This window comes from Camelina sativa, chromosome 4 (assembly GCF_000633955.1).
Source record: "Camelina sativa cultivar DH55 chromosome 4, Cs, whole genome shotgun sequence".
Taxonomy (NCBI): domain Eukaryota; kingdom Viridiplantae; phylum Streptophyta; class Magnoliopsida; order Brassicales; family Brassicaceae; genus Camelina; species Camelina sativa.
The window spans coordinates 18334040-18356441 of record NC_025688.1 but is presented as its reverse complement, the minus strand read 5'-3'; the positions used below and the strand labels follow the sequence as shown (position 1 = coordinate 18356441).

General features: G+C 38.1%; 7 protein-coding genes and 1 pseudogene across 13 annotated transcripts in view; 5 read left to right on the top strand and 3 right to left on the bottom strand.

The window, feature by feature from the left end:
• On the top strand, positions 1938–6079 carry LOC104781062 (SEC12-like protein 1). Of its 2 annotated transcripts, XM_010505648.2 has the most exons (11): positions 1938–2312; positions 3216–3269; positions 3531–3631; positions 4153–4285; positions 4367–4458; positions 4657–4756; positions 4973–5045; positions 5142–5262; positions 5355–5474; positions 5557–5627; positions 5720–6079. In XM_010505648.2, exons 1-11 carry the CDS (start codon positions 2184–2186, stop codon positions 5908–5910), a joined length of 1185 nt encoding a protein of 394 aa, XP_010503950.1. In that variant the 5' UTR covers positions 1938–2183; the 3' UTR covers positions 5911–6079. The 2 variants fall into 2 exon arrangements, with proteins under 2 accessions (XP_010503950.1, XP_010503949.1); XM_010505647.2 differs by lacking the exon at positions 1938–2312 and having other exon boundaries at positions 2844–3269.
• Positions 6319–7333, top strand: LOC104781061 (annotated as a pseudogene).
• Positions 8514–11995, top strand: LOC104781060 (phosphoglucan phosphatase DSP4, chloroplastic-like). The gene is made up of 13 exons (XM_010505646.2): positions 8514–8630; positions 8740–8863; positions 8965–9070; positions 9231–9307; positions 9401–9477; positions 9572–9652; positions 10274–10406; positions 10667–10726; positions 10835–10891; positions 11029–11124; positions 11368–11427; positions 11509–11616; positions 11710–11995. Exons 1-13 carry the CDS (start codon positions 8605–8607, stop codon positions 11833–11835), a joined length of 1131 nt encoding a protein of 376 aa, XP_010503948.1. The 5' UTR covers positions 8514–8604; the 3' UTR covers positions 11836–11995.
• On the top strand, positions 12206–14964 carry LOC104781059. Of its 4 annotated transcripts, none has more exons than XM_010505645.2 (5): positions 12206–12345; positions 12631–12792; positions 12873–13977; positions 14386–14555; positions 14682–14964. In XM_010505645.2, exons 2-5 carry the CDS (start codon positions 12659–12661, stop codon positions 14773–14775), a joined length of 1503 nt encoding a protein of 500 aa, XP_010503947.1. In that variant the 5' UTR covers positions 12206–12345; positions 12631–12658; the 3' UTR covers positions 14776–14964. The 4 variants fall into 4 exon arrangements, with proteins under 4 accessions (XP_010503947.1, XP_010503946.1, XP_010503943.1 ...); XM_010505644.2 differs by having other exon boundaries at positions 12617–12792; XM_010505641.2 differs by having other exon boundaries at positions 12206–12349.
• LOC104781057 (3-ketoacyl-CoA synthase 15-like) lies at positions 15084–16837 on the top strand. The gene is made up of 3 exons (XM_010505638.1): positions 15084–15594; positions 15674–16258; positions 16351–16837. The coding sequence occupies exons 1-3, from the start codon at positions 15283–15285 to the stop codon at positions 16810–16812; spliced, it is 1359 nt and encodes a 452-aa protein (XP_010503940.1). The 5' UTR covers positions 15084–15282; the 3' UTR covers positions 16813–16837.
• Positions 16905–18493, bottom strand: LOC104781058. Its single transcript, XM_010505640.2, has 5 exons — positions 18025–18493; positions 17836–17935; positions 17571–17750; positions 17357–17474; positions 16905–17270 (listed from the first exon to the last, which is right to left on the bottom strand). The coding sequence occupies exons 1-5, from the start codon at positions 18197–18199 to the stop codon at positions 17196–17198; spliced, it is 648 nt and encodes a 215-aa protein (XP_010503942.1). The 5' UTR covers positions 18200–18493; the 3' UTR covers positions 16905–17195.
• LOC104781056 (30S ribosomal protein 2, chloroplastic-like) lies at positions 18705–20006 on the bottom strand. The gene is made up of 4 exons (XM_010505637.2): positions 19611–20006; positions 19400–19501; positions 19000–19302; positions 18705–18902 (listed from the first exon to the last, which is right to left on the bottom strand). The coding sequence occupies exons 1-4, from the start codon at positions 19989–19991 to the stop codon at positions 18864–18866; spliced, it is 825 nt and encodes a 274-aa protein (XP_010503939.2). The 5' UTR covers positions 19992–20006; the 3' UTR covers positions 18705–18863.
• LOC104781055 (clustered mitochondria protein) overlaps positions 20284–22402 on the bottom strand; it is an 11589-nt gene continuing 9470 nt past the window's right edge. Inside the window, exons 26-29 of one of the 3 annotated variants that reach the window (XM_010505635.2) lie at positions 22059–22172; positions 21368–21475; positions 21198–21269; positions 20284–21052 (exon numbers count right to left, since the gene is read on the bottom strand). In XM_010505635.2, coding sequence (XP_010503937.1) covers positions 20648–21052; positions 21198–21269; positions 21368–21475; positions 22059–22172 — 699 coding nt within the window. In that variant the 3' untranslated portion in view covers positions 20284–20647. Of the gene's footprint in view, positions 21053–21197; positions 21270–21367; positions 21476–21551; positions 21666–22058; positions 22369–22402 lie in introns of all 3 variants that reach the window. The other 2 variants (XM_010505634.2, XM_010505636.2) reach the window with 2 other exon arrangements.

Genomic DNA, 22402 nt, shown 5'->3' with positions numbered 1-22402 from the left:
ACGATCCTCATGAAGGAAAGTGTTCTCTGTATTCAGATACGGCCCGGTCCGGCCCGAATCTAAAACCGGTAATCGTTACTGAACCGGAATATCAAATTATAATATCGTATTTAATTGTTCGGTAATTGTCAAGTGGTATAGTCCTTTTGCGTTTGCCAAAGGTCGCGGTTACATAAAATAATACAGATTCTATAAATTGTTCTATATAGTTCTGCTGGCCGAACAAACAAATGGAGCTTTTTTGCTATAGACTAAAGTTCATACCGTTTAAAATTTGATGCATTAAATTAGAGGAGAAATTACAACCCGTGAAATGGGGGATAAGATTAAGGAAAATCTTAATCTGTGACTAATCATAGTAAATTACCGTTTTTAACCATAATCAGAATAGCAATTTTATGAAAAGCTTTGCGGCGTAGAATTAAATATTTTACAAATTGATTCTCAAAAAGTCAACATTTTGTCTCTCATTATAATTATCAACTTGATGGTCAAGAAACTTGAGATCAAAGTCGTAATAGTTGATAAACATTTTTAAACTAAAATAAACATGTTGTAACTACAAAATATATTACAAATACATATACGTTTATCCTAATATAAGTCTAATCCCCAAACTTCTTTTTTCTTAATTCGTTGTGATCATGGCTTCCATCCTAATCAATAAACATATATAAACATCCACGTAGAATATATCGAGTCTTGTTAATGGTGTTTACCGGAGATCGCCGTTGTTGGTGGACTTATGTATATAAAATGGAAGCGATTTGACCAAGAAGTGGTGGATGCTTCTGGACGGTTTGTTCTTGAAGGGATGTGCACGCCTTTGACATGATGGCAAGTCGGATTCTGAATCAATAGCAATGCCAATATGACTTTCAAGAAGACATATATATTTGAGTGTTTTTTTTTTTTTTTAATTAAGCTCTCTTACGCTTAACGGCTTAAGTCGTACTATAAAAGATCCAACGACTAGTCAAAAACCTGAAAATTTGGGAGGAGAAAAAACTGAAAAAGGAAAGGTAGGATTGTGTTCTCGTGTCATGGTAGGGGAGATAAGAGATCTACAACTTTACGGCGAGCTCAAAGGAGGATGAATGGCCCTGTTCTTTTTTCGTGTTGCTGGATCAGCGACTGCGACACGTTAAAACGACAACAATATCATCAATCAAAAATCAAAACGACAACGGCAGTGGCAAGGTGATGACGCGGACGTGTTTATTAGAGAGAGAAAAAGTGTCGCGGGGGAGAGAGAAGAATCGCCGGATTTTCCAGCGACTGTTGCGACATCTCATTTCAACAACACAGCGACTCTTGTTTACAACGGCAGCGATGCTTCTTCATAACAATGACGATTTTCCTTGTTTATTTTTCTGTCGCAGTCACTCCTCCAGCGACTTGAAAAAGAACAGGGCTAATGTCTTTACATGTAATTGGTGCTACATGGTGAAATCTCATGTCTAAAAAAAATATGAGTCCTTATGAATAATGTGTACGTACATTGCAATATTGAGAGATTCTTTCTTAGAATCTACACCAAATGTAATGAAGACTGAAGAGTATTTCATATAATTCTGGATATCCAAAATATTTCAATTCAATACTAATTTGGTTTCGATTTTTGTGGTTATAAAATTTTACAATCCATTCGAATATCTTAAACCTTCAGTTTGATTCCTTTTGGATTTGGTTTGGGTTCGATATAGCTAGCATAAATATCTTTCTCTATAGTTTTTTTTTTTGTGTGGGATGACACGAATGGGGGAAAGTCTGCTATATAGATCACGAAAGCACGATGTGACCGTAGCGGACTTCGGTACTTACTTGTATTAAAATTGGTATCGGAACAGGATCTTAGGAATATCCTCTCCCACCACCGGTCTTTGACTTATGTAATTATCTCTCAAGTACACGATTTTTTTTTTTTTAAGTTAAAAAACTTAAAAACAACAGCTCAAAATCTCCGTTTGTTTCTTCTTTTTGTCAAATCTGAGATTTTTGCAAATCCCATTATCATTATAATACCCAACAAAACCTATCTGTCTAATTTTCCCAAAGTCAACTCCTTTTTTGTTTTTGTTTTTGGTTTTCTCTCTACTTCTCTATATATAAAGGTTCCAAATTGGTGAGGAAGAAGAGAAATAGACCAAAGGAGAAAAAAAGATCAATCAATCCAAAAAGGAATGGAGATTGAAGAAGCGAGTCGTGAGAGTGGGCATGTTGTGTGTGGATCATGGATCCGTCGCCCGAAGAAAGTTAACTGGGTCCTTATCGCTAAAGCTTCTAAACGCCGCGGCTCTTCTCCTGCTCTCCTTAACANATGTCTTTACATGTAATTGGTGCTACATGGTGAAATCTCATGTCTAAAAAAAATATGAGTCCTTATGAATAATGTGTACGTACATTGCAATATTGAGAGATTCTTTCTTAGAATCTACACCAAATGTAATGAAGACTGAAGAGTATTTCATATAATTCTGGATATCCAAAATATTTCAATTCAATACTAATTTGGTTTCGATTTTTGTGGTTATAAAATTTTACAATCCATTCGAATATCTTAAACCTTCAGTTTGATTCCTTTTGGATTTGGTTTGGGTTCGATATAGCTAGCATAAATATCTTTCTCTATAGTTTTTTTTTTTGTGTGGGATGACACGAATGGGGGAAAGTCTGCTATATAGATCACGAAAGCACGATGTGACCGTAGCGGACTTCGGTACTTACTTGTATTAAAATTGGTATCGGAACAGGATCTTAGGAATATCCTCTCCCACCACCGGTCTTTGACTTATGTAATTATCTCTCAAGTACACGATTTTTTTTTTTTTAAGTTAAAAAACTTAAAAACAACAGCTCAAAATCTCCGTTTGTTTCTTCTTTTTGTCAAATCTGAGATTTTTGCAAATCCCATTATCATTATAATACCCAACAAAACCTATCTGTCTAATTTTCCCAAAGTCAACTCCTTTTTTGTTTTTGTTTTTGGTTTTCTCTCTACTTCTCTATATATAAAGGTTCCAAATTGGTGAGGAAGAAGAGAAATAGACCAAAGGAGAAAAAAAGATCAATCAATCCAAAAAGGAATGGAGATTGAAGAAGCGAGTCGTGAGAGTGGGCATGTTGTGTGTGGATCATGGATCCGTCGCCCGAAGAAAGTTAACTGGGTCCTTATCGCTAAAGCTTCTAAACGCCGCGGCTCTTCTCCTGCTCTCCTTAACATCTTCTCTTTCGACCCCGTCACTGCTTCTCTCTCCTCCTCTCCTTTGGTAAATTTCCTCTTTTTACATGATTGGTTTTTTGAAATTTTAGAAACTGGAATGATACGTGAGCTTCGAAATTTTTAATTGAGGTTTAGGGTGAATCAATAGTATAGTCTAGTTATTTGGATTGGGAAATTTGGGTTCTTTTGAATCATGTAAGAAATCTAGGGTTTTTCAAAGTTGTTCCCTTTTTGATTCTGTGAAAGGTGTTAACTTGTGTCGACCAATGAAATAAAAAACCAACCTTTTCTTCTTCTTTGATCAAAGGCAACGCACACGCTTAAGGAGAGTGATGGTGATCCTGTGACTGTTACAGTGCATCCTGGTGGAGATTATTTTATCTGCTCAACCTCCAAAGGTGGTTGCAAGTACGTCTCTCTCTCGCTTTTATCTCCCACAAGTTATTATATGATTAAAAGACATTCTATAGTTCCTTCCTCTGATACTATGTTTCTAATTTTGTTGAGTTGGTATTGTTAAACCTATGATGACACGTTCTCAATCTTGTCATGAGAACTAGGCATCAAATGACTAGAACTTACATTGCTTCTCTCATTACCTCTAACGATCTTCCACCACCCCCTATGTTTGCTGATGGAGAATTAATTGTAATGGTGCTTGAATTAGTTGTGTTTTAGGTTTGGTTTATTATATTATCTGCATCTACTTTTGTTGGAGATTGTCGATGCCTTTGGTCTCTTACTAGTTTGATCTTTGTATAATATGTTGACTTTCCTTTCTAGCATCTCTTTTGCAACTGTACTATACTATCTTTTACTTGCATGCTAGATAATTGGAATCGACTTCCACCATTTTTGGACACTATCTTGCGCCAATACAAATTTTGTTTACGGTGTAGATGATAAAGAGAATTTATCTGATTTTGCAGGTCCTTTGAGATTGTTGGAGGAGCAACAGGTGTTACGATCTTAGCCAAAGAACTACTTCCTCTCGAAACTGCTGGAGTGCAGAAGTGTATGGCCTTCAGTTTTGATGGGTCTAAATTAGCTGTTGGAGGAGTGGTAAGGAACTGCTTTATAAGAATTTTTTTTCTTTCGCTTTTGCGAAAATTTTAGTTGTAGCTTACTACAAGCTTTATTCAGGATGGATGTCTCAGAATTATGGAGTGGCCAAACCTAGGTGTAATTTTGGATGAGCCAAAGGCACACAAATCCATCCGGGATATGGATTTTAGGTAACGACCAGAGTGTTCTCTACCATCATCCCTCCTTTTATATTCTTTTCAGTTTAAACCATAATTGAGGTGGTAAAAAATGGTATTCTGTATTGGAACTGGGACTAGGGTCATACAACACAAATAGAAGTTAATGGAGATTGTGAAACGAGCCACTCAGTGCACCTTTCTCATATTTGCACCCTTTTTTTTTTGTAGTCTGGACTCAGAGTACTTAGCTACAACATCAACTGATGGATCAGCTAGAATATGGAAAGCAGAAGATGGTTTTCCTTTGTCTACTTTGGAACGTAGTGGGGTATGTGATTGTGAGAGTTGAAGTTTGCATTTGCATCCCTATATTATAAACTACTAATATCCAATGAAATCTGCATGAAAGAGGAGTTTCATATCGATGGTTTCTTCTAACAATATAATTATGATTCCTCTCTGTCTAGATTATGTCTTTATCGTGTTTCTTATATTGGCTCCTGATGTATCTCCTGCCTAATTCTGATATTTTTCATGTCTGCAGGATGAGAATATTGAACTGTGCCGTTTCTCTAAAGATGGAACTAAACCTTTTTTGTTTTGTGCTGCTCAAAGAGGTATATAATATTTAACACTTAGAGTAAACTATTTGCAAGCATCACTAGTGTTTTGTATTTATAACATCAGATGAAATCTTAAACAATTGGAATCAGGTGAGACGCCTTTGGTCAATGTTTATGACATTAGTACATGGAAGAAGCTTGGGTTCAAGAAGCTGTCAAGGAAGACTGCATCGACAATGGCAGTGAGCTTGGATGGAAAATATATTGCTTTGTGAGTCTTTCTTCATCCCAGGCCGGTTATTGCTGTCATGCTTCTGATTGTACAAAGATTAAAATCCTCAAATTTTACACCATTTTATGTAGGGGTGGCAAAGATGGAGATGTATCTGTTGCTGAAGTTAAGACCATGGAAATCTACCACTACAGTAAGAGGCTGCATCTTGGTCAATCTATTGCTTCACTTGAGTTCTGCCCTAGTGAAAGGTATGGCGAATTAATTGAAAAGATAATGATAATTAAATCCCTTTAGCATTGCTTCTAATGTTGATTTGATCTAATTGGTTAGGGTTATGCTGACAACTTCGAGCGAATGGGGTGAGATGGTGACCAAGCTCAGTGTACCAAAGGAGTGGAAAGGTTTGTTGCTGATCTCTCTCTCTCTCTCTGGGGCACATATATAGCTTTAAATACCTCTCTCACTAATATTATCTTACCTGTTTGATGTGCAGAGTGGCAGATTTATGCATTGTTGTTTTGCTTGTTCATGGCATCAGTCGTTGCTGCATACTTTTTCTTCGAGAACTCAGATTCGTTTTGGAGGTTACCAATGGGGAAAGATCAAAAAAGACCAAAGATAAGTCTTTTTGGAGATTCATCCACGCCTTCTGAGGATCATAGTAGGTGGAACTTGGACCTATAGAACGGTTTATGTAAATTTATGAAACCATTCCTCTGTTTCATTTTTTTCCCTCAAACTTTGTTGCAATGTTTTATTTTTCTTTTAAATCTTTCCTCTGTCTCATTATTATTCTGATTTCACCTGACAATAACAATCTTTTGATTCTAAAATTAAAATTCGTTTTATGGTTTTGGCGTTTTGAACGATCTTTGATGTCATTATTGATTGTCATTACTGTTGCAAATTACTTGCGAGTTCTGATTGAAAAAAAAAAAAAAAATTTGAAATACACATTGAAAGATATTTTTGTAAGTGATGACGTCACGTGATTGGTCTCATAGGTTAAAAATTATATATATATATATATAATGTGGGTGTAATCTTATCTTTTGTTATCCAAAGTTTTTTTTTAAGAAAAGGAAAAAAAAGACTAAACCCTAAAAATCGAAAAGATGATGAAGACGATGAAAACAACGAAACCTGATTCTGCTTATTCTTCTTCTTCTCATCAGAGTCAGAGCGCTATAAGCTTAATGAAAAGACGAGCGACTGTGTTTAAGAAACCTCGCGAGCTTTCTGTGCTCTGTGCGATCGAAGTTTGCGTAATCTGCTACGGAGCCGATGGAGCGCTTAAGACATATCCAGAAGAGAGGGAGAAGGTCGAACTGTCGAAGCCATCGCTAGAAGGTACGCTGCATTGAGCGAGACGAAACGACGCAAAAGAAGCGTTGATCTTCACGAGTTTCTCGCAAAATCCAACAAGAAGAAACTGGTGAGACCGAGACGTGTATCCAAGTTTCCAGTTTGGGACCCTAGGTTTGATAATTACTCTGGTGAGCAAGTCACGGGACTGGTTCAGTCCTTGGAGCGTAACCTAACCAGATTACAATATAGGTTTCGCTCAGTTGAGGAACAGAGGAAGGTGAATCAAGGACCGAGTGCGAGTAGTAGTACTACGAATACGATCAATCAGTATCTGCTTCCACAACAACAACAACCAAACCAGTTTTCCATGTTTCTGTTTAACCATGAGAACGGGAATATCTCGCAAATCCCATTAGGTTTGATGAACCAAGGGCAATCTCTGCTGGCTCCGATTCCGCCTGAACTACTGATGATTCACCCGAATGCTGATGTGGGAAACTACAACTCGGGGTCACTTGGGGTACAAGGAGCCTTTGGTCCTCCACTTTATGATCTCTCACAGCCTCTCTTTTCTTGATTTGATTAGTGCAAATTATCTAGTGATTTTTTTGGATTATGTCTGTCTAGTGTAGTGTGTAATGTCATAATTTTTTTGGGATTATGTCTGTCTGTCTAGTGTAGTGTGTAATAGATTCTGTCATTTGTTTGGTGACTTGCTGCAATCTGTACTCTCTCTACTGCTGTCATCTATACTTGTAAAGCCTTAACTGGCTATTTTTAATCAATCGATTTAATCTAATATCGAGCTAATTCATCTTGTTTCTAGTTACCTGCAACTATGAGTCCTTTGAATCATCACTAGTCCTTTTGAAATATATAACAAGGTTGGTTGTTCCAAACAAGGTAAGTGATGATGAATGAGGTTGTGTCTCTAACCAATTGGAAGTGGGCTGTGTGTCTTTGATCTGCAGTCACTGATGGTTCAAACCTTCACGTGTTGAAGATGTTGGGGCTGGAAAATCAAGTTTTGTGTTACGGTTTGTCAAAGATCAGTTAGTTCAATTCCAGGTTTATGGTAGTTTCTCCAATTAATGGTCTTACCTGCCTTGTTGTTTGTTCACATTCTTTGTATACTTCTTTGACTTTTTATAAATATTTTTGTTTCAGGAATCAACCATAGGTGCAGATTTTTTTCTCACAAACACTTTCTAACATTATATACGCTTCATCTCCAGGGATAATGGTAAAGCCCTTGAGACACATCACTAAAGCATTAGTAAAATAGTGAAGTTAAGAAGAATACATCACATCACTTCACGTCTCTGTGTAAGCTTTTTTATCTACCTCAATTGTGATCTTATTATTAAATCTTTCCTCGGTCGCATTATTATTCTGATTTCACCTGACAATAACAATCTTTTGATTCTAAAGTTAAAATTCGTTTTGCTGTTTTGGCGTTTTGAACAGTCTTTGATGTCATTGTAGATTGACTTTACTGTTGCAAATTACTTCTGAGTTCTTCTTATTGCAAAAAAAAAAAAAAAAGTTCAAAGATATTTTTGTAAGTGATGACGTCACGGGATTGGTCTCATTTAACTCTTGGAAAATATATAAAAAACGAACCTCTTACTTTTCATATTAAGAAAATAAACTTCCAACAAAAACAATTTGCAAAAATAACCCACTTTAAAATTAACGGTGCTCAATTCATTACACTTCAGATCATGTGGACCCTAAAAGCCAGTTCTGAATCTAGAAACAAAGCTTATGTGTTAAGAGGGTGTTTTTTTTGATTAAAAAAAAGTTTGAGGTTATTTATAAATAATATTTCCACTTTACGTAAGAAACAAAAGTGATTGCATTCCCGGTGCGGACCGTGGGGTCCCCAATGGGATCGTCGTGACCGTCGGAGTCACACTCACAAACACATTTTTGGACCTTCAATTGTAATTGAAAATTATTATTGTTATAATTACCAAAGATCTTTTCTTTTATCACTAGACTCAAAAAGAGTGTAGTAGCTTCGTCGTCTGCTTCTTGTGATATTTTTTTTCTACACTCTCTCAAAAGATGAATTGCCTTCAGAATCTTCCCAGGTATCTTCTTGCTTTTCACAAAAGTAGCAATCTTTTTTTGAAAATGTTGTTCATTTGATTTGATTTGATTCGATTTTGAATTTGTGTGTTTGATCGTTACTTATTTCAGATGTTCTGTCTCACCTCTGCTGGGATTTGGGTGCAATCAAAGAGATCTTTCTCCGTCTTCTTTGAAGATGATGGTACCATTTCCGACCAAAGCCAATGATCCTAAATTTCGACTCTTTCTACAGGTTTTTGAAGATTTTTATCAGTACTTTTGAGAATGTTGTTTAAGTAGAACCCTTCTTAAATCAAGAAAATGTTGAAACTTGTCAAAATGCTTGGACTGAAGGCGGTATCAGAATCAAAATCGAGCTCAGAGATGAGTGGTGTTTCAAATGAGGAAGAAGAGAAATCTGATGAATATAGCCAAGACATGACTCAAGCTATGGGTGCTGGTTAGTCAACTTTTTACCTGTATATGTTTTAAACCATTCAAACTCTATTGATGTTTACCAGTTGTTGCCTGATATTGGAATATTGATTTGGTTCATCAAATTTTGTTTTCTACTCCTATTGATTTGTGCACTGATTGGTTCACATGTGTTTTCATTTCAGTTCTAACTTACAGGCATGAGCTTGGAATGAACTACAACTTCATTCGTCCGGATTTAATTGTTGGATCGTGCTTACAGGTCTTTTTTTATAGTCAAATGATGATTCTTTTTTTGGAAATGTGTTACTTTATTGGTGTTCTAACTCTCTGCTCTACTCATCTTAATTGCTAGACCCCTGAAGATGTTGACAAGCTTCGTAAAATTGGGGTCAAAACGATATTTTGCTTGCAACAAGATCCAGACTTGGAGTATCCTTCCAAAGCCCTCTTTTTCTATTCATGGTTATGATTTTCTATAGAGCAAGAATTTGCAGTGAAAAAATGCCTTGACCAATGCTTCCAGATATTTTGGGGTAGACATAAGCAGCATCCAAGCATATGCTAAGAAATATAGTGATATTGAGCATATTCGCTGTGAAATCAGGTAAGGCATTGGTAAATCAACGAGACATACTTTTTGATGATCTAGCTGTGAATTTTTGATATATTGGTAGTTGGTACTAGCTGACGCTAATGAATTGAGGGGGAGATCATTAGTTTCCTTTTCAAGACCTTTCTTATTGCTTATGTAGGGTGTTTTTCTTTCAAAATTATCTGAATACACTGTTGGAGGGTAGTTTATGTATCCTTTTATGCAAGCAATCTTTTTGTCACTTAAGTATTATACTTTCTTTTTCTCTTTGGGTTCTTTACTTTTATCACTTTTCGTTGGCAAAATGAGATCTCAGTACACTTTTGTGTTTGCAATAACTGGTGTATGATGAACAGTGAGTGAATTTTTGTTCCAAAGGGTGCATAATCACTGCAATCAACTAACTTTTTTGGTTGTACACCTTTGTCTATTTGCGAAGTAGAGTAATGTCGAAGTTAGTCATCATCCCAATCTCACTAATTCTCTTTACTCTTAAAGACTTGGATCCACCATCATCCCTTTTCATACATGATATATATGAAACTGGTCACGAGCACATGCATAGAAAAATTCACCATGAATGCACTCACTCACAACGTATGGCTTGACATATTGTAGCCTTTGATGTAACAGAGACTTTGATGCATTTGATTTGAGAATGCGTCTTCCTGCCGTGGTTAGTATACTGTACAAAGCCGTTAAGCGAAATGGAGGAGTTACATATGTGCACTGCACCGCTGGAATGGGTAGGGCTCCTGCTGTTGCGGTATGTTTCAGAAACTTTGTTACTGTGTTATTCTCTTTCTCCCCTTGTTACTGTGCTATTCTCTTTCTCCCCCTTTTGTTTGTTTATGTAGCACATCTTTCACTGTGAGTCTTACATGAGCGTAAATGTATTGCTTTTCAGTATTGAAACAATGTATTCAGTTCTTGAAAGACTGTTGCAAACAGCAGTTGTCTTATTTTATGTGCTTAATGAAGCAAAAACAAAAGTTGACTTTTTTCTTATATTAATTTCAATTTCAGTTGACATACATGTTTTGGGTGCAAGGCTATAAACTTATGGAAGCTCATAAATTACTCATGGTAAGATACTAATGTACTTGTGGTTTCTATTTTCTCTACATGATTTTCTTGATACCTATATAAAGTAACGCAACATGTTAATACAACATCTATGAAAATTTATTTCAGAGCAAAAGGTCGTGCTTTCCGAAGCTGGATGCTATCAGAAATGCAACAATTGATATTGTGAGTCATCGTTCTACTTTTACAATGCTTGCTATGTTTGAAGTTTATCACTTCCATTGATTAGGGTTAGTTACAACAATTGTGGCTTAGTTCCTTGATTCCTGATTGTTGTTTCCGGGTATATATGGACACAAAAGCTCACAGGACTCAAGAGGAAGACTGTTACTCTGACACTGAAAGATAAGGGGTTCTCCTTGGTAGAAATTTCTGGCCTTGACATTGGATGGGGACAGGTGAATATATTTCTTGCTCTTAAACTATGGTGTCGCATATAAGCTTCAAAAATAGGATACACATTTCTCACTGCTATTGAAAAGAAAGGCTTATCTGATAAAAGAAGTGGAAGAGATGAGGGTTGCATCAGATCTTAATTTCATGAAATTATTGTCTTATGGTTCTGCAAAACTATGTGGGATTACATTAATGTACAATGTAAATCTTTGGTTCTAATTTTCACCATTTTTCCCTTCATGTAGAGGCTACCTCTAACACTGGACAAAGGAACAGGATTCTGGACCCTAAAGAGAGAACTGCCTGTGAGTTATCTTAATGAACTGGAAAGCTCAGTGTCTACTTTTGTCATCATTTTCTGACCACCATATCACTCTGAAACGCAGGAAGGACAGTTTGAATATAAATACATTATAGATGGTGAATGGACGCACAATGAGGCTGAACCGTTTATAGGACCTAACAAAGACGGCCATACCAACAATTACGCAAAAGTAAAATGTCTCTGTCTCTTAAAACATAGATTTGAACATATTTTAATGAATGAGTTACTAATGCTGTGATGTTGTTGTGTACTAATGAAACAGGTAGTGGATGATCCAACGAGTGTGGATGGTGCAACTCGGGAGAGACTATCGTGCGAAGACCCTGAGCTGTTTGAGGAAGAACGGTCAAAACTAATCCAGTTCTTGGAGACTTGTTCTGAGGCTTGAGAGTTAAAGAGCATCCGACTAGACTATGTGAATGTTACAACTTACTAAGTAACACAATAAAATGCTTCGTGTAACATACAGTGATGTTTTTAGCAGCAAAAAGAACATGAAGTTAGTTGTACTATGTTCAAGTATAATATATGCATAGAGTTTATCACCATGTGAAAAAGATTTGTGAGGGTCGAATTAGATTACAAAGTATTCTGGGTAGAAAAGTTGGCAAAGTGAAAAATAAGAAAATTTGAAATCAGGGAGGAGGGTCTACATTGATTAAAATAAGTATTTGGGGTCAAATTGAAAATTAAATAAAGAAGTAAGGAAAAACAAGATGACGATTTTGCCACAAAAGTTAAAATAATTACCCAAAACTCCCGCTTGCGCCTCCCAACAACACACTCACCCACACTGTGTTCTGGTCTGTGTGTACTGGGCGTAGGGTTTTAGTCCATTTTTTGCAAATATGACTCGTGAATTTTAATCTCTCTCTCTCTCTCTCTCTCTCTCGCGGTGGTAGGTAAACCCTGCAAACTATAAGCACCCTTCGTCTTCTTCTCTTCGATGGATTTTTTTTTGCTTTTTCAATGATTCAATTGTCCTCTCTCTTTAATTCGGCTTCGTGTGTTTGTCTGGATTGAGAGTCTTCGTTGTGCTGTTTAGATAGTTTCTGTTACGAAATGATGAAAGTAAACGGATCTGTCTTAAGGATTTTGTTTATTTGGTGGACTTGTACTGTGTTTTTATTTTATTTGGGGGTTCTTGTCTGATTCTGATTTCACTGTAGCTCATCTGCAACAGGATATATATATAAGGATAAAGAGAGAACATGCACTCTATGAAGACTAGTTACGTTGGGCAAGTATTTGCTTTAGCTAAGCCACACGATTCTGGAGGCAAGAGAACTCGTAATCGGATTCCCAAAGAGGAGAGAAAAACACTGGTGGAGTCTTTTATTAAAAAGTATGAACCTAACTCTCTTCCAAAATTTTGAATTTTGCCTTTTCAATCGCAGCTTTTTGTAATTGGGGTTTTGCTTTCAGGCATCAGAAACTAAACAATGGGAATTTTCCTTCACTTAGCCTCACTCACAAGGAGGTGGGTGGATCTTTCTACACTATCAGGGAGATTGTCAGAGAGATTATCCAAGAGAATAGAGTTCTTGGTTCTGGTGACTTGGTTCTTGAGGGAAATGGCTCTGGCCATTTGCAAGATCAGAGTCTTTCAAGTTCAATTTTGATGGATCCTGTGCCCCCTTTATCTTTGTCCCCAAACGGGTTCCATTCTCCATTAGATCAAAGTTATGATTTTTCTTCCGAGGCTGAGGAGGAGATGAAGTCACCTGAAAATGGTAGCCAGGCTGCTCCAGAAGACAGAGGATCTGATTGCAGGGAAGTGAACGGAAAGAAATTTTTGGAAGAAGACATAGGGCTCGTAGACCAGTCAATGGACTCCACTGACATATCCATGACTCAGCTTGCAGCATCTAGCAGTGAAGAAAGTGATATCAAGCGTGATGCAGAGCTACAAGATAAAATGGAGACAGTGCAGGATAAAGGACTCGATGTGGACAACAAAGACGAAGAAATTGAGGAACTACCTTCCATTGAATCAGACGGCACAGAACTTAACAACGAAGAAAGAGTGAATGATGCTGAAGCAGCAATGACCGAAACTGTGAAGATAACGGTGAACACATTAGGCACAATTGATAGGCCAGCAGAAACAGTTGGTGAAACTGAAACATTTCCAGTAGGATCTGTGACGTCAACGATGGACTCACCGGATGCACAACTTAGTGAGTTGGGCAAACTTTGTGAGGGTGAGAAAGGAACTAAGACAGAGGTGGAAGCTGATAGCAGCACAACAGATCATGTTGATCTTGGGGAGATTTCTTCATCCACTTCTCCTTTACTTCAAGAAAAGGAGACTGACGTCATTGTTGAGAAAAGTCCAAATCATATTTCAGTCCCTGTGGAAAAGAAAGTTGGAGAGAAAATTGTTAATCCTGCTTCAGTAGATGTTGAATGTGCTGACACCAAAGGAACAGTGGTTGTGAATCCTGCGATTGGAAACATCCATGAGACTAAGGAATTTAGTAATGGATCATTGACAACTGAGCAGAAAATGACAACATCTGGCACTGAGGTAAGCTTCATCTAGTATATTTATGTATGCACATTCTATTTGCATACTAAAACTATTCAGTCTTCATGGATTTGGTGTCCAGGCAAAAAAATTGTGTGTTCAGCAGGTTGTCCTAATTTAGTTATGTTAGCTGCAGGATTTCTTAGTTTGCATCTACTAATTTCCTTATTTGAGTTTAGGATAAAGTATTTCATGATCGTGACAGAAGAACATTAGTGATGGCATAGCCTCTTGAATGTTTTTAGATGTTTTGGTAGTCAATTTTGATACTCTAACTGTGAGCATTAAGGTTTGAATATATATGAGAAGCTGTTAGTTGTACTGTTCTTAAAAACTGAGTTTAACTACTTGGTACATGAGATATCCACACAAGGATGATAACTTTGTAACGTTTTAATTTTGTAATAGTCGGGAAATCATAAGCACGACAGAGCAAAAGTGGCAACTATTAGTAGCTATACCGGGAATGAAGTGGCAAGTGTAGAGAAGAAGGCAGCCATGGAAAAAGTGAAAGTTGATGCTTCAGAAAGTTCCAGCTCTCAAAAAGAAAACAATGCAACATTGAACAGAATTAAACCGTGAGTAAACACACTCTGAAGTCTCAATCGTGTTTTGGAGTTGTTGGTTTATTGTGTTTGGGACCTTTGGCCCTCCAGAGGGTTTTACATGCCTTACCTTCCGTTTTTTTTTTTCTTTTTTTGCAGTGAATCGTGGAAAGGGGAAAGACAAGAAACAAATCCGCTTTTGGCAGTTCTCAAATCTTTCTTGACAGCATTTGTGAAATTTTGGTCCGAGTAATAATATTGCAGAGATCTGTTACATTGACTTTTAGTAGTTTTCATTAGTGAGAGTTAAGGTTAAGATAAAATATGGTTTCAAATGTCATGTACAATTTTTGTGATGAGTGCTTTGGTTATATGTAATGGGTTGAATCTTCTATTCAAATATAGTCTAATGAGAGAGGAAACATCAAAATTCTGAGGATAATCCTTCAGAACATTTCAACACACTAACGGATCTAAACATAATGGATTCCAATTCTTAGAACCAGCAAAGTCTCGAAGTATTTGATTATCTTGTTTATTGTATAAGATTTGCCTGGAGAATGTGAGCTTACATCTCATTGGTTCATTGTTAACTACATGAACCGAGCTTTGGTTTAGTTACACCACACCAACTGAATGATGCAGCAAAACCCGCCACTTCAACGGTAACATGCACCAAAGAAGACATCTTTCTGTTACAATGACACATATTTATTTGATTATTTAAACAAAGAGCACAAGGTTTTGATGCCTAAGTGAAATGGAAAAAGAGGCAACAAAGATGGTGAACGGTGGAGTTAAGTCAAAGTCACGCAAGGGCATTCCTGATTTCCTTGGATATGTGAATTTGAGATACGTCAAGCTTGGTTACATTTACCTTCTCTCTCTCTCCCGTTCCTTTTGTTACTTCATTCCTCCTTTTCTTCTTCTCTTTATCTTCGTTTCTAGATTTCTCCCAATCTTGGCTTTTCCTTTATCCATCTTATTGCTCCTCCTCATCTATCATTTTCTTACTCCTTCCTCTGTTTTCCTTCTCGATTTCTCATGTTACCGCCCACCCGATCATCTCAAGGTCATGTCTCTTCCCTCTCCATCTTTCTTGACTCTCTTTCTCCTTCTCATTGTTGTGTTTGTGGGTGAAAATTGTACAGATCACAAAAAGCGACTTCATCGAGATGGCAATAAAGTCTGGTAACTTCAACGAGACTGCCATCGAGCTTCAAAGAAAAGTGCTGCAGCAATCAGGCATAGGAGAGGAGAGCTACATGCCAAGAGTGGTGTTCAAGCCTAGTCACAAGGTCAATCTTCGTGATGGTCGTGAAGAAGCAGCAATGGTGATCTTTGGAGCAATCGATGAACTTCTTGCAGCGACAAAAATCAACGTGAAGCACATCAAGATCCTGGTTCTAAACTGCGGAGTCCTCAACACCACGCCTTCTCTATCAGCCATGGTTATTAACCATTATAAACTGAGGCATAACACAGAGAGCTACAATCTTGGTGGTATGGGGTGTAGCGCCGGAATCATAGCTATTGATTTAGCCAAAGATCTTTTGAATGCTCATCAAGGCTCTTATGCTTTGGTGGTGAGCACTGAGATAGTGAGCTTCACTTGGTACTCAGGCAATGATGTCGCATTAATTCCACCAAATTGTTTCTTCCGAATGGGAGCAGCTGCAGTTATGCTCTCTAGTCGGCGTATCGATAGATGGCGATCCAAATACCAACTTATGCAGGTGATAATAACAAAAAAAGTAACAGTTTGGAATTATCTTGCTCTGTTATTGGTTTGACTAATGATGACACTGTAATTGATAAAACATAACAGTTAGTAAGAACACATAAAGGCATGGAGGACACAAGTTACAAGAGCATGGAGTTGAGAGCAGACCGAGATGGGAGACAAGGACTGTTTATATCTAGAGAAGTAATCGAAGTTGGTCGCCATGCACTCAAAGCGAACATTACAACACTTGGTCGTCTTGAGCCTTCGTTTGAGCATATATGTCTACTGTCATCGAGTAAGAAAGTGCTTGATGAGATTCAAAAGGATCTCAAGTTGACGGACGAGAATATGGAGGCCTCTAGGCGGACATTGGAACGTTTCGGGAATACATCAAGCAGCAGTATATGGTACGAGCTGGCTTACTTGGAACACAAAGAGAAGATGAAAAGAGGTGATAATGTTTGGCAGATCGGTTTCGGGTCAGGGTTTAAATGCAATAGTGTTGTATGGAAAGCCCTAAGAAACATTGACTCTCCAAGGCACAATAATCCATGGAATCTCTAAGGATTCGTCTATACCCCAACTCTAAACGATGACCACATAAAGAGCTACAAGTGTATGATAACATCAATAAAATGAAACAGAGTCACTTGGTAAATATGCAAACTCCCCAATTTATATAAATAATGTGATTGCATTTGAACATTTCTGTGATGCTCGGATCTTACATAAGGCATCTGATAAAGAGATGCAATCCATGCTTGCGTTGTTGATCTCATCAGCTAAAAACTAAGCATAGCTACATCGAATTGAGAAATTGCACACAAGGATGGAACTTTAATACTTTTATATTGTGTAAGCAGTAAAGAAGTTGTAAAATGACATACTGTAGTAGCAAAAGCCATAAGCCTATAGGAAAAATGGTAAGCTAGAAGCTTTGGATGCTGCTACACATAGATGCTACTATCTGGAGCCACTACACCCTCAAGTTTCCATCCGCCAGGCCCGGAGAGTGCAAAAGCCTGTGATGGCCAAAAGAAAAAATCAGCTCCAAATCAAAGAAAAAGCAAGCTCATGAATATCTGAAAAATGGGTGAAATCTACAAACTTCATCCCAGGAGTCACCAAAAGCCTGAAGCAAAGCAGCATTGCATGTTTTCAACTTAACAGAAGCTCCAGAGAGCATAGAGGCTGCTTCTTCCCAACCTTTATTATGCCCCATACACCTGTGTAACAATTGGGAGAAGAATTGATAAGACAGCACAACGAAGATAGATGAAGCAAATAAAGAGTGACAGAGAGAAACTAATCAGTAAACTAACATGACAGTAGTAATGTCAGGTGTTGAATATTTGGAGATAATCTGATGAAGATGCTCTGCTGTTTGGCCGTCCATAGCAGCAATGGAGTAAAAGCTCGGAACGAAATGTACATTTGCCTCCATAAACTCATCCACTTGCGCTTGCATTGACTTCAGTGTCTCTCTGGTGCGAGTGGCGTCGCTGTGAAAGGAATCATTTTATCAATCACGAAACGAAAAAAAGCAAACTGATAATTTGAGGAACTTAGGGTATTGGAATTAAAGACCTTGAGAGAATGAGTTGGGGAAGCCAACCAAGTGAGGAGAGGATTTGAGCAACTTTGGCAGCATCAACTTGTCCGGTTTTACTTAGAGGACGATCATGGTCTATCCTTGACACACAGAGACAGACTCACAGACATAAAGGTTTGGATTTTTATCAATTTTGAGGATAAAGAAGAGAAAGAGAAGAGTACCTCTGAGGGAAATATCATCCCAGGAACTGTGAGCATGGCGGAGAAGGATAAGACGGCGAGAGATTGGTGTAGTAGCAAAGTCAGTGGTCGCACGAAGTGGAGCAGTTGAGCAAGAATTGGTGTTCCGATTTGGGACGGAGATGAAGGAAGGAGGAAGACTCTGCAAACTAAGCATCTCTGGCTGGCTCCGGTTTACCTGATTCTATTTAGTAAAAAGACTGGTGCTTTATTGCGTAATGATTAAACACAAAAGCAAATTATGAAGATAAGGTCGATTGGTTAAAGGTAGAAGAAGAAGGACCCAGAAAGAGAGAAAAAGATTTGAACTTTGAGATTTCTGAGAATTCGTTAGTTGAGATTCTGATCAGTTTGCCTACGAAATCTCCGATGAGATTCAATTGTGTCTCGAAGCCCTGGTCTTCCCTGACCGTTGGTATCAAGTTATCAACTAACTTAAGCCAAATTATGTGACTCTATAACCCCAAACGTGATTTTTATAAGCAAGCGTCACTCTCACTTCCAAGTTCCAAGTATGGACTTGATCATGTTTGTCTAACATCAATTTACATTTTGTCTAGACAGGATCGATCAGAACATGAATGGTTCATTGCATTTCTCTTTGGTTTGTTTTAATCTACTTTGCGTATCAGAGTTTCATCAACATCTGTTCAACTTTAGAATGAATACAAGGATAAACTATTTCATTGGGTAACATTGAGTGTCAACATCTTTTTTAACTTAGAATGATTACAAGATGATGATACTATGCTCTAATGATTTGCATAACAAACTCCTCAAAAACGATACTTTTCACGATGTCAAAGGCTCGCCTTACACTACTACGCCTTATTCACCCGAATCTTCTGTCCTTCCAGCAACTGCAGTTTAAAACCTCAACGTGAGAAAAAAGTTTGAATCTGCACACTCTATATTTGTATTGTAAGTGAAGAATTATGGAACAATTGGTGCACTTACAGAGTTGTTAAGAGCCAAAATGGCAGCTTCCACATCTTCTTCAGAAGAAAACGTAACAAATCCAAACCCGGTGGATTTCGAAGTTCCGGGTACTCTTGAGACCTTGGCACTTACTACTTTCCCTTTCTCAGAAAACAAATTCTCAAGCATCTCTTTTGTAACAGTCTTTGCTAGATTTCCAACATACACTTTGTAAGGGCTATCTACAAATGCGGAATCTTCTGACTGAAGCAATGATAAATCAGGAGATGATGCTATAGGTTTCTCTGTAATGTTAACCTTTATCTCACGCCCTTCAACGGTCTGAGGGTAATATACAAAACATCATAAGCTCTGTCATCTCTTACAACTTAAAACGAACAATAAGAAGCAATTAGGGAGTTAAGAAAAAAGCTCTTACATTGCCATTCAATTTCTCAACCACAGCATTGGCATCTTCAACTGATTTCATTGTAGCAAACCCAAATCTGCGGCTTCGTCCTGAATACTTATCATACATCACCTGATTAAAAAAAAACCAACCCCGAAACATAGAACTCAAATCAAAAATCTTAATGGGGACTAAGTAACTAAAGAAGAAGGGGATGTTTTAAGTAATTAAGAATAAAAACCTGAACTTTTTCAACAGCACCGTGTTCTTCAACAAGTTTGGTGAGCTGCTCGTTGTTCACGGTCCTGGGTATGTTACCGATGTAGACACGCCTGGCGGCTTCTGAATTAGGGTCCAAAGTGACGGCTTTTTCTTCTGTCTCCATTACAGCGTAAGGAATGAACCTTGTTCTAGAGGCGAGAGAAGAAAAGGGTTTTGAGGGGAATACATTGACCCGTGTTAGCGAAGGGGTGAAGGATTCGGACTGGAATGAGAACACTGTAGGTTTGATTGAAACAACATTTGTTAGAAAAGTCGCCATTGTCGGAGGGAGTGAAAGCGTTGATAAGGAAGAAGAAGAAGAAGGAGTTGTGGTATCATCGTCTCTCTCTACATTATCCATTAGCCGTCTCTCTCTCCTAACCTCTGTGAACAATTGGGCCTTAGAAAAGCCTTAAGTTTGGGCCTAGAAATCTTCTAGAGGGAAGTTGTGACAGTACCAGAATGACCGACTCTCTTTGAACCTCGCTCGACTTGTCGGCCGTTTGGGATAGACCCGGGTTGAGGAAGACTTAAGTTTGAGTAGGGTTGATCGCTTTTGGATTAATGGTGGGTGAGATTTTAAAGTAATCAGTTCACACCCTCTAAAACAAAGCAACCCAACCTCTAAAACAAAACAAGATACTTTTATTATGTAAAATACTAAGCATCCAAAGTGATGCTGAAAAGACAGTTACATTTATAACTGAAAGATTGTGAGCTTATTCTAGTACACAGGGCTAGTAGTAGTAACTAGAAAAATCAATGACGTTTTTGGGGAATAAACTTACATCCGTAGAAAAGTGAGGGGAAAAAGAGAAAAAAAAAACCAGACATACCTGGATGGGGGCCTTTACCCAAACCAAATCATTGAAACATAATGGGAAGAAAACAAAGCCTTAAGGTACAAAAGTGTTGTCATGTAATGAAATCAGCAAGTGGTTTATCGACTTCCAGCGACAAAAAACCAAACTTCACTACTTAGAATCCTGCAGTTTCCTTACAAGATCCTACTCTTTCTTATTTTTTGGATTTTTGCTTCTTCCTATCCAAAGATGCTAAACCGGCACCTAATCCTGCAGGAGCCAGGTTCTCTGTTTTCCCATTTTCAGAGGTTTCTTTCTTCTCTTGTACCTTTGCCTCCCCGTTTTCTCCACCTTTCTCTGAAGAATCTGTGGTGGCGGTATTGATCATGTTTTGGAGTTGAGAGAGCGGTGGCATGGCTTGAACTGGAACACCACCATGTGGGCGAACCAGTAGCCCCTTCGCAGCTGCTTTCTTCCTAACTTCAGCTGCAGCCCGAGCTGCTCTTTCATCAAATCCTCTGCCCCGAGGTTGAGTCTCCCCAAGGACAGCCGAGTTCAGTGCATTAGACCTCCCAGTAGCTGCTGCGTTTTGGAACGCATGTATCAAGTCTGGATGTGCCTATTGCATACCAATCAGGAATATGATTTCATTAGTATTTCAGTGAAGAGCCTAATTATGTATATGTTCCAACTCTATCGCATCATTAAGAAAGGAGTTTTTGATTTTCAGTAAAATACGCCAATATCTAAAGCCGCGAGTATACCTTTAGGAGATCAATAGCCTTTTGTGTGTTTGCTGCATTGGCTGCCTGTCCTTTCTGCTTTTGTGCAGTCATCTGGCACAAAAAAAACAACCAGAAACTTTGAGATATACAACCAAAATATATGTTTATAAATAAAAGAGGTTCTCCTAGTCATTATCATTGCATCAAACCTGAAGCTCGCGCATCTTAAACGTCTTCATCCAGTTTAGAGAGTCTCGTGTCCTAGAATCATCGTCTCCCAATTGTTTGACAAGTATGTCATAGGTTTTCTTCTCATGCTGACAAAGAAAAAAAAATTAAATCAGAAGGTGAGACAGGTAGAGGATCTAGAAGCATATAGAAAATTCTTAGTACCTGGTGTGAGAGCTTGAATGCGCCCATACAGTTGAATGCAATGGCAAGAGCGTGATAGCATACTGCAGTCTGAATGTGTTCAGCACCAAGAAGTCTCTCGTTTTTCTTCAAAGCCTCTTGAAGATAACGTAGAGCAGTGTCCATTTTGCCCATGTCTTGATACATCATGGCAACATTTATAAATGTAGCTGCAACATCTGGATGATCAGGGCCAGATGAAAGGCCAAGTAGAAGCAAGGCCCGACCCATGTTCTGTAGAGCAAGTTCTGTCTGATTCAGTCCATGGTAGAAAAGAGCCATATTGCCATAGCTGCAGTATTAAACATCTAAGTCAACGGCTGAAAATACAGTAATTTCAAACTCAGGTCGAGAGAGGACATACACAGTTGAAAAATAGTTGATACCTGTGAGCAGTGTCAGGATGGTCCAACCCAAGGCATCGNAAAAAATTAAATCAGAAGGTGAGACAGGTAGAGGATCTAGAAGCATATAGAAAATTCTTAGTACCTGGTGTGAGAGCTTGAATGCGCCCATACAGTTGAATGCAATGGCAAGAGCGTGATAGCATACTGCAGTCTGAATGTGTTCAGCACCAAGAAGTCTCTCATTTTTCTTCAAAGCCTCTTGAAGATAACGTAGAGCAGTGTCCATTTTGCCCATGTCTTGATACATCATGGCAACATTTATAAATGTAGCTGCAACATCTGGATGATCAGGGCCAGATGAAAGGCCAAGTAGAAGCAAGGCCCGACCCATGTTCTGTAGAGCAAGTTCTGTCTGATTCAGTCCATGGTAGAAAAGAGCCATATTGCCATAGCTGCAGTATTAAACATTTAAGTCAACGGCTGAAA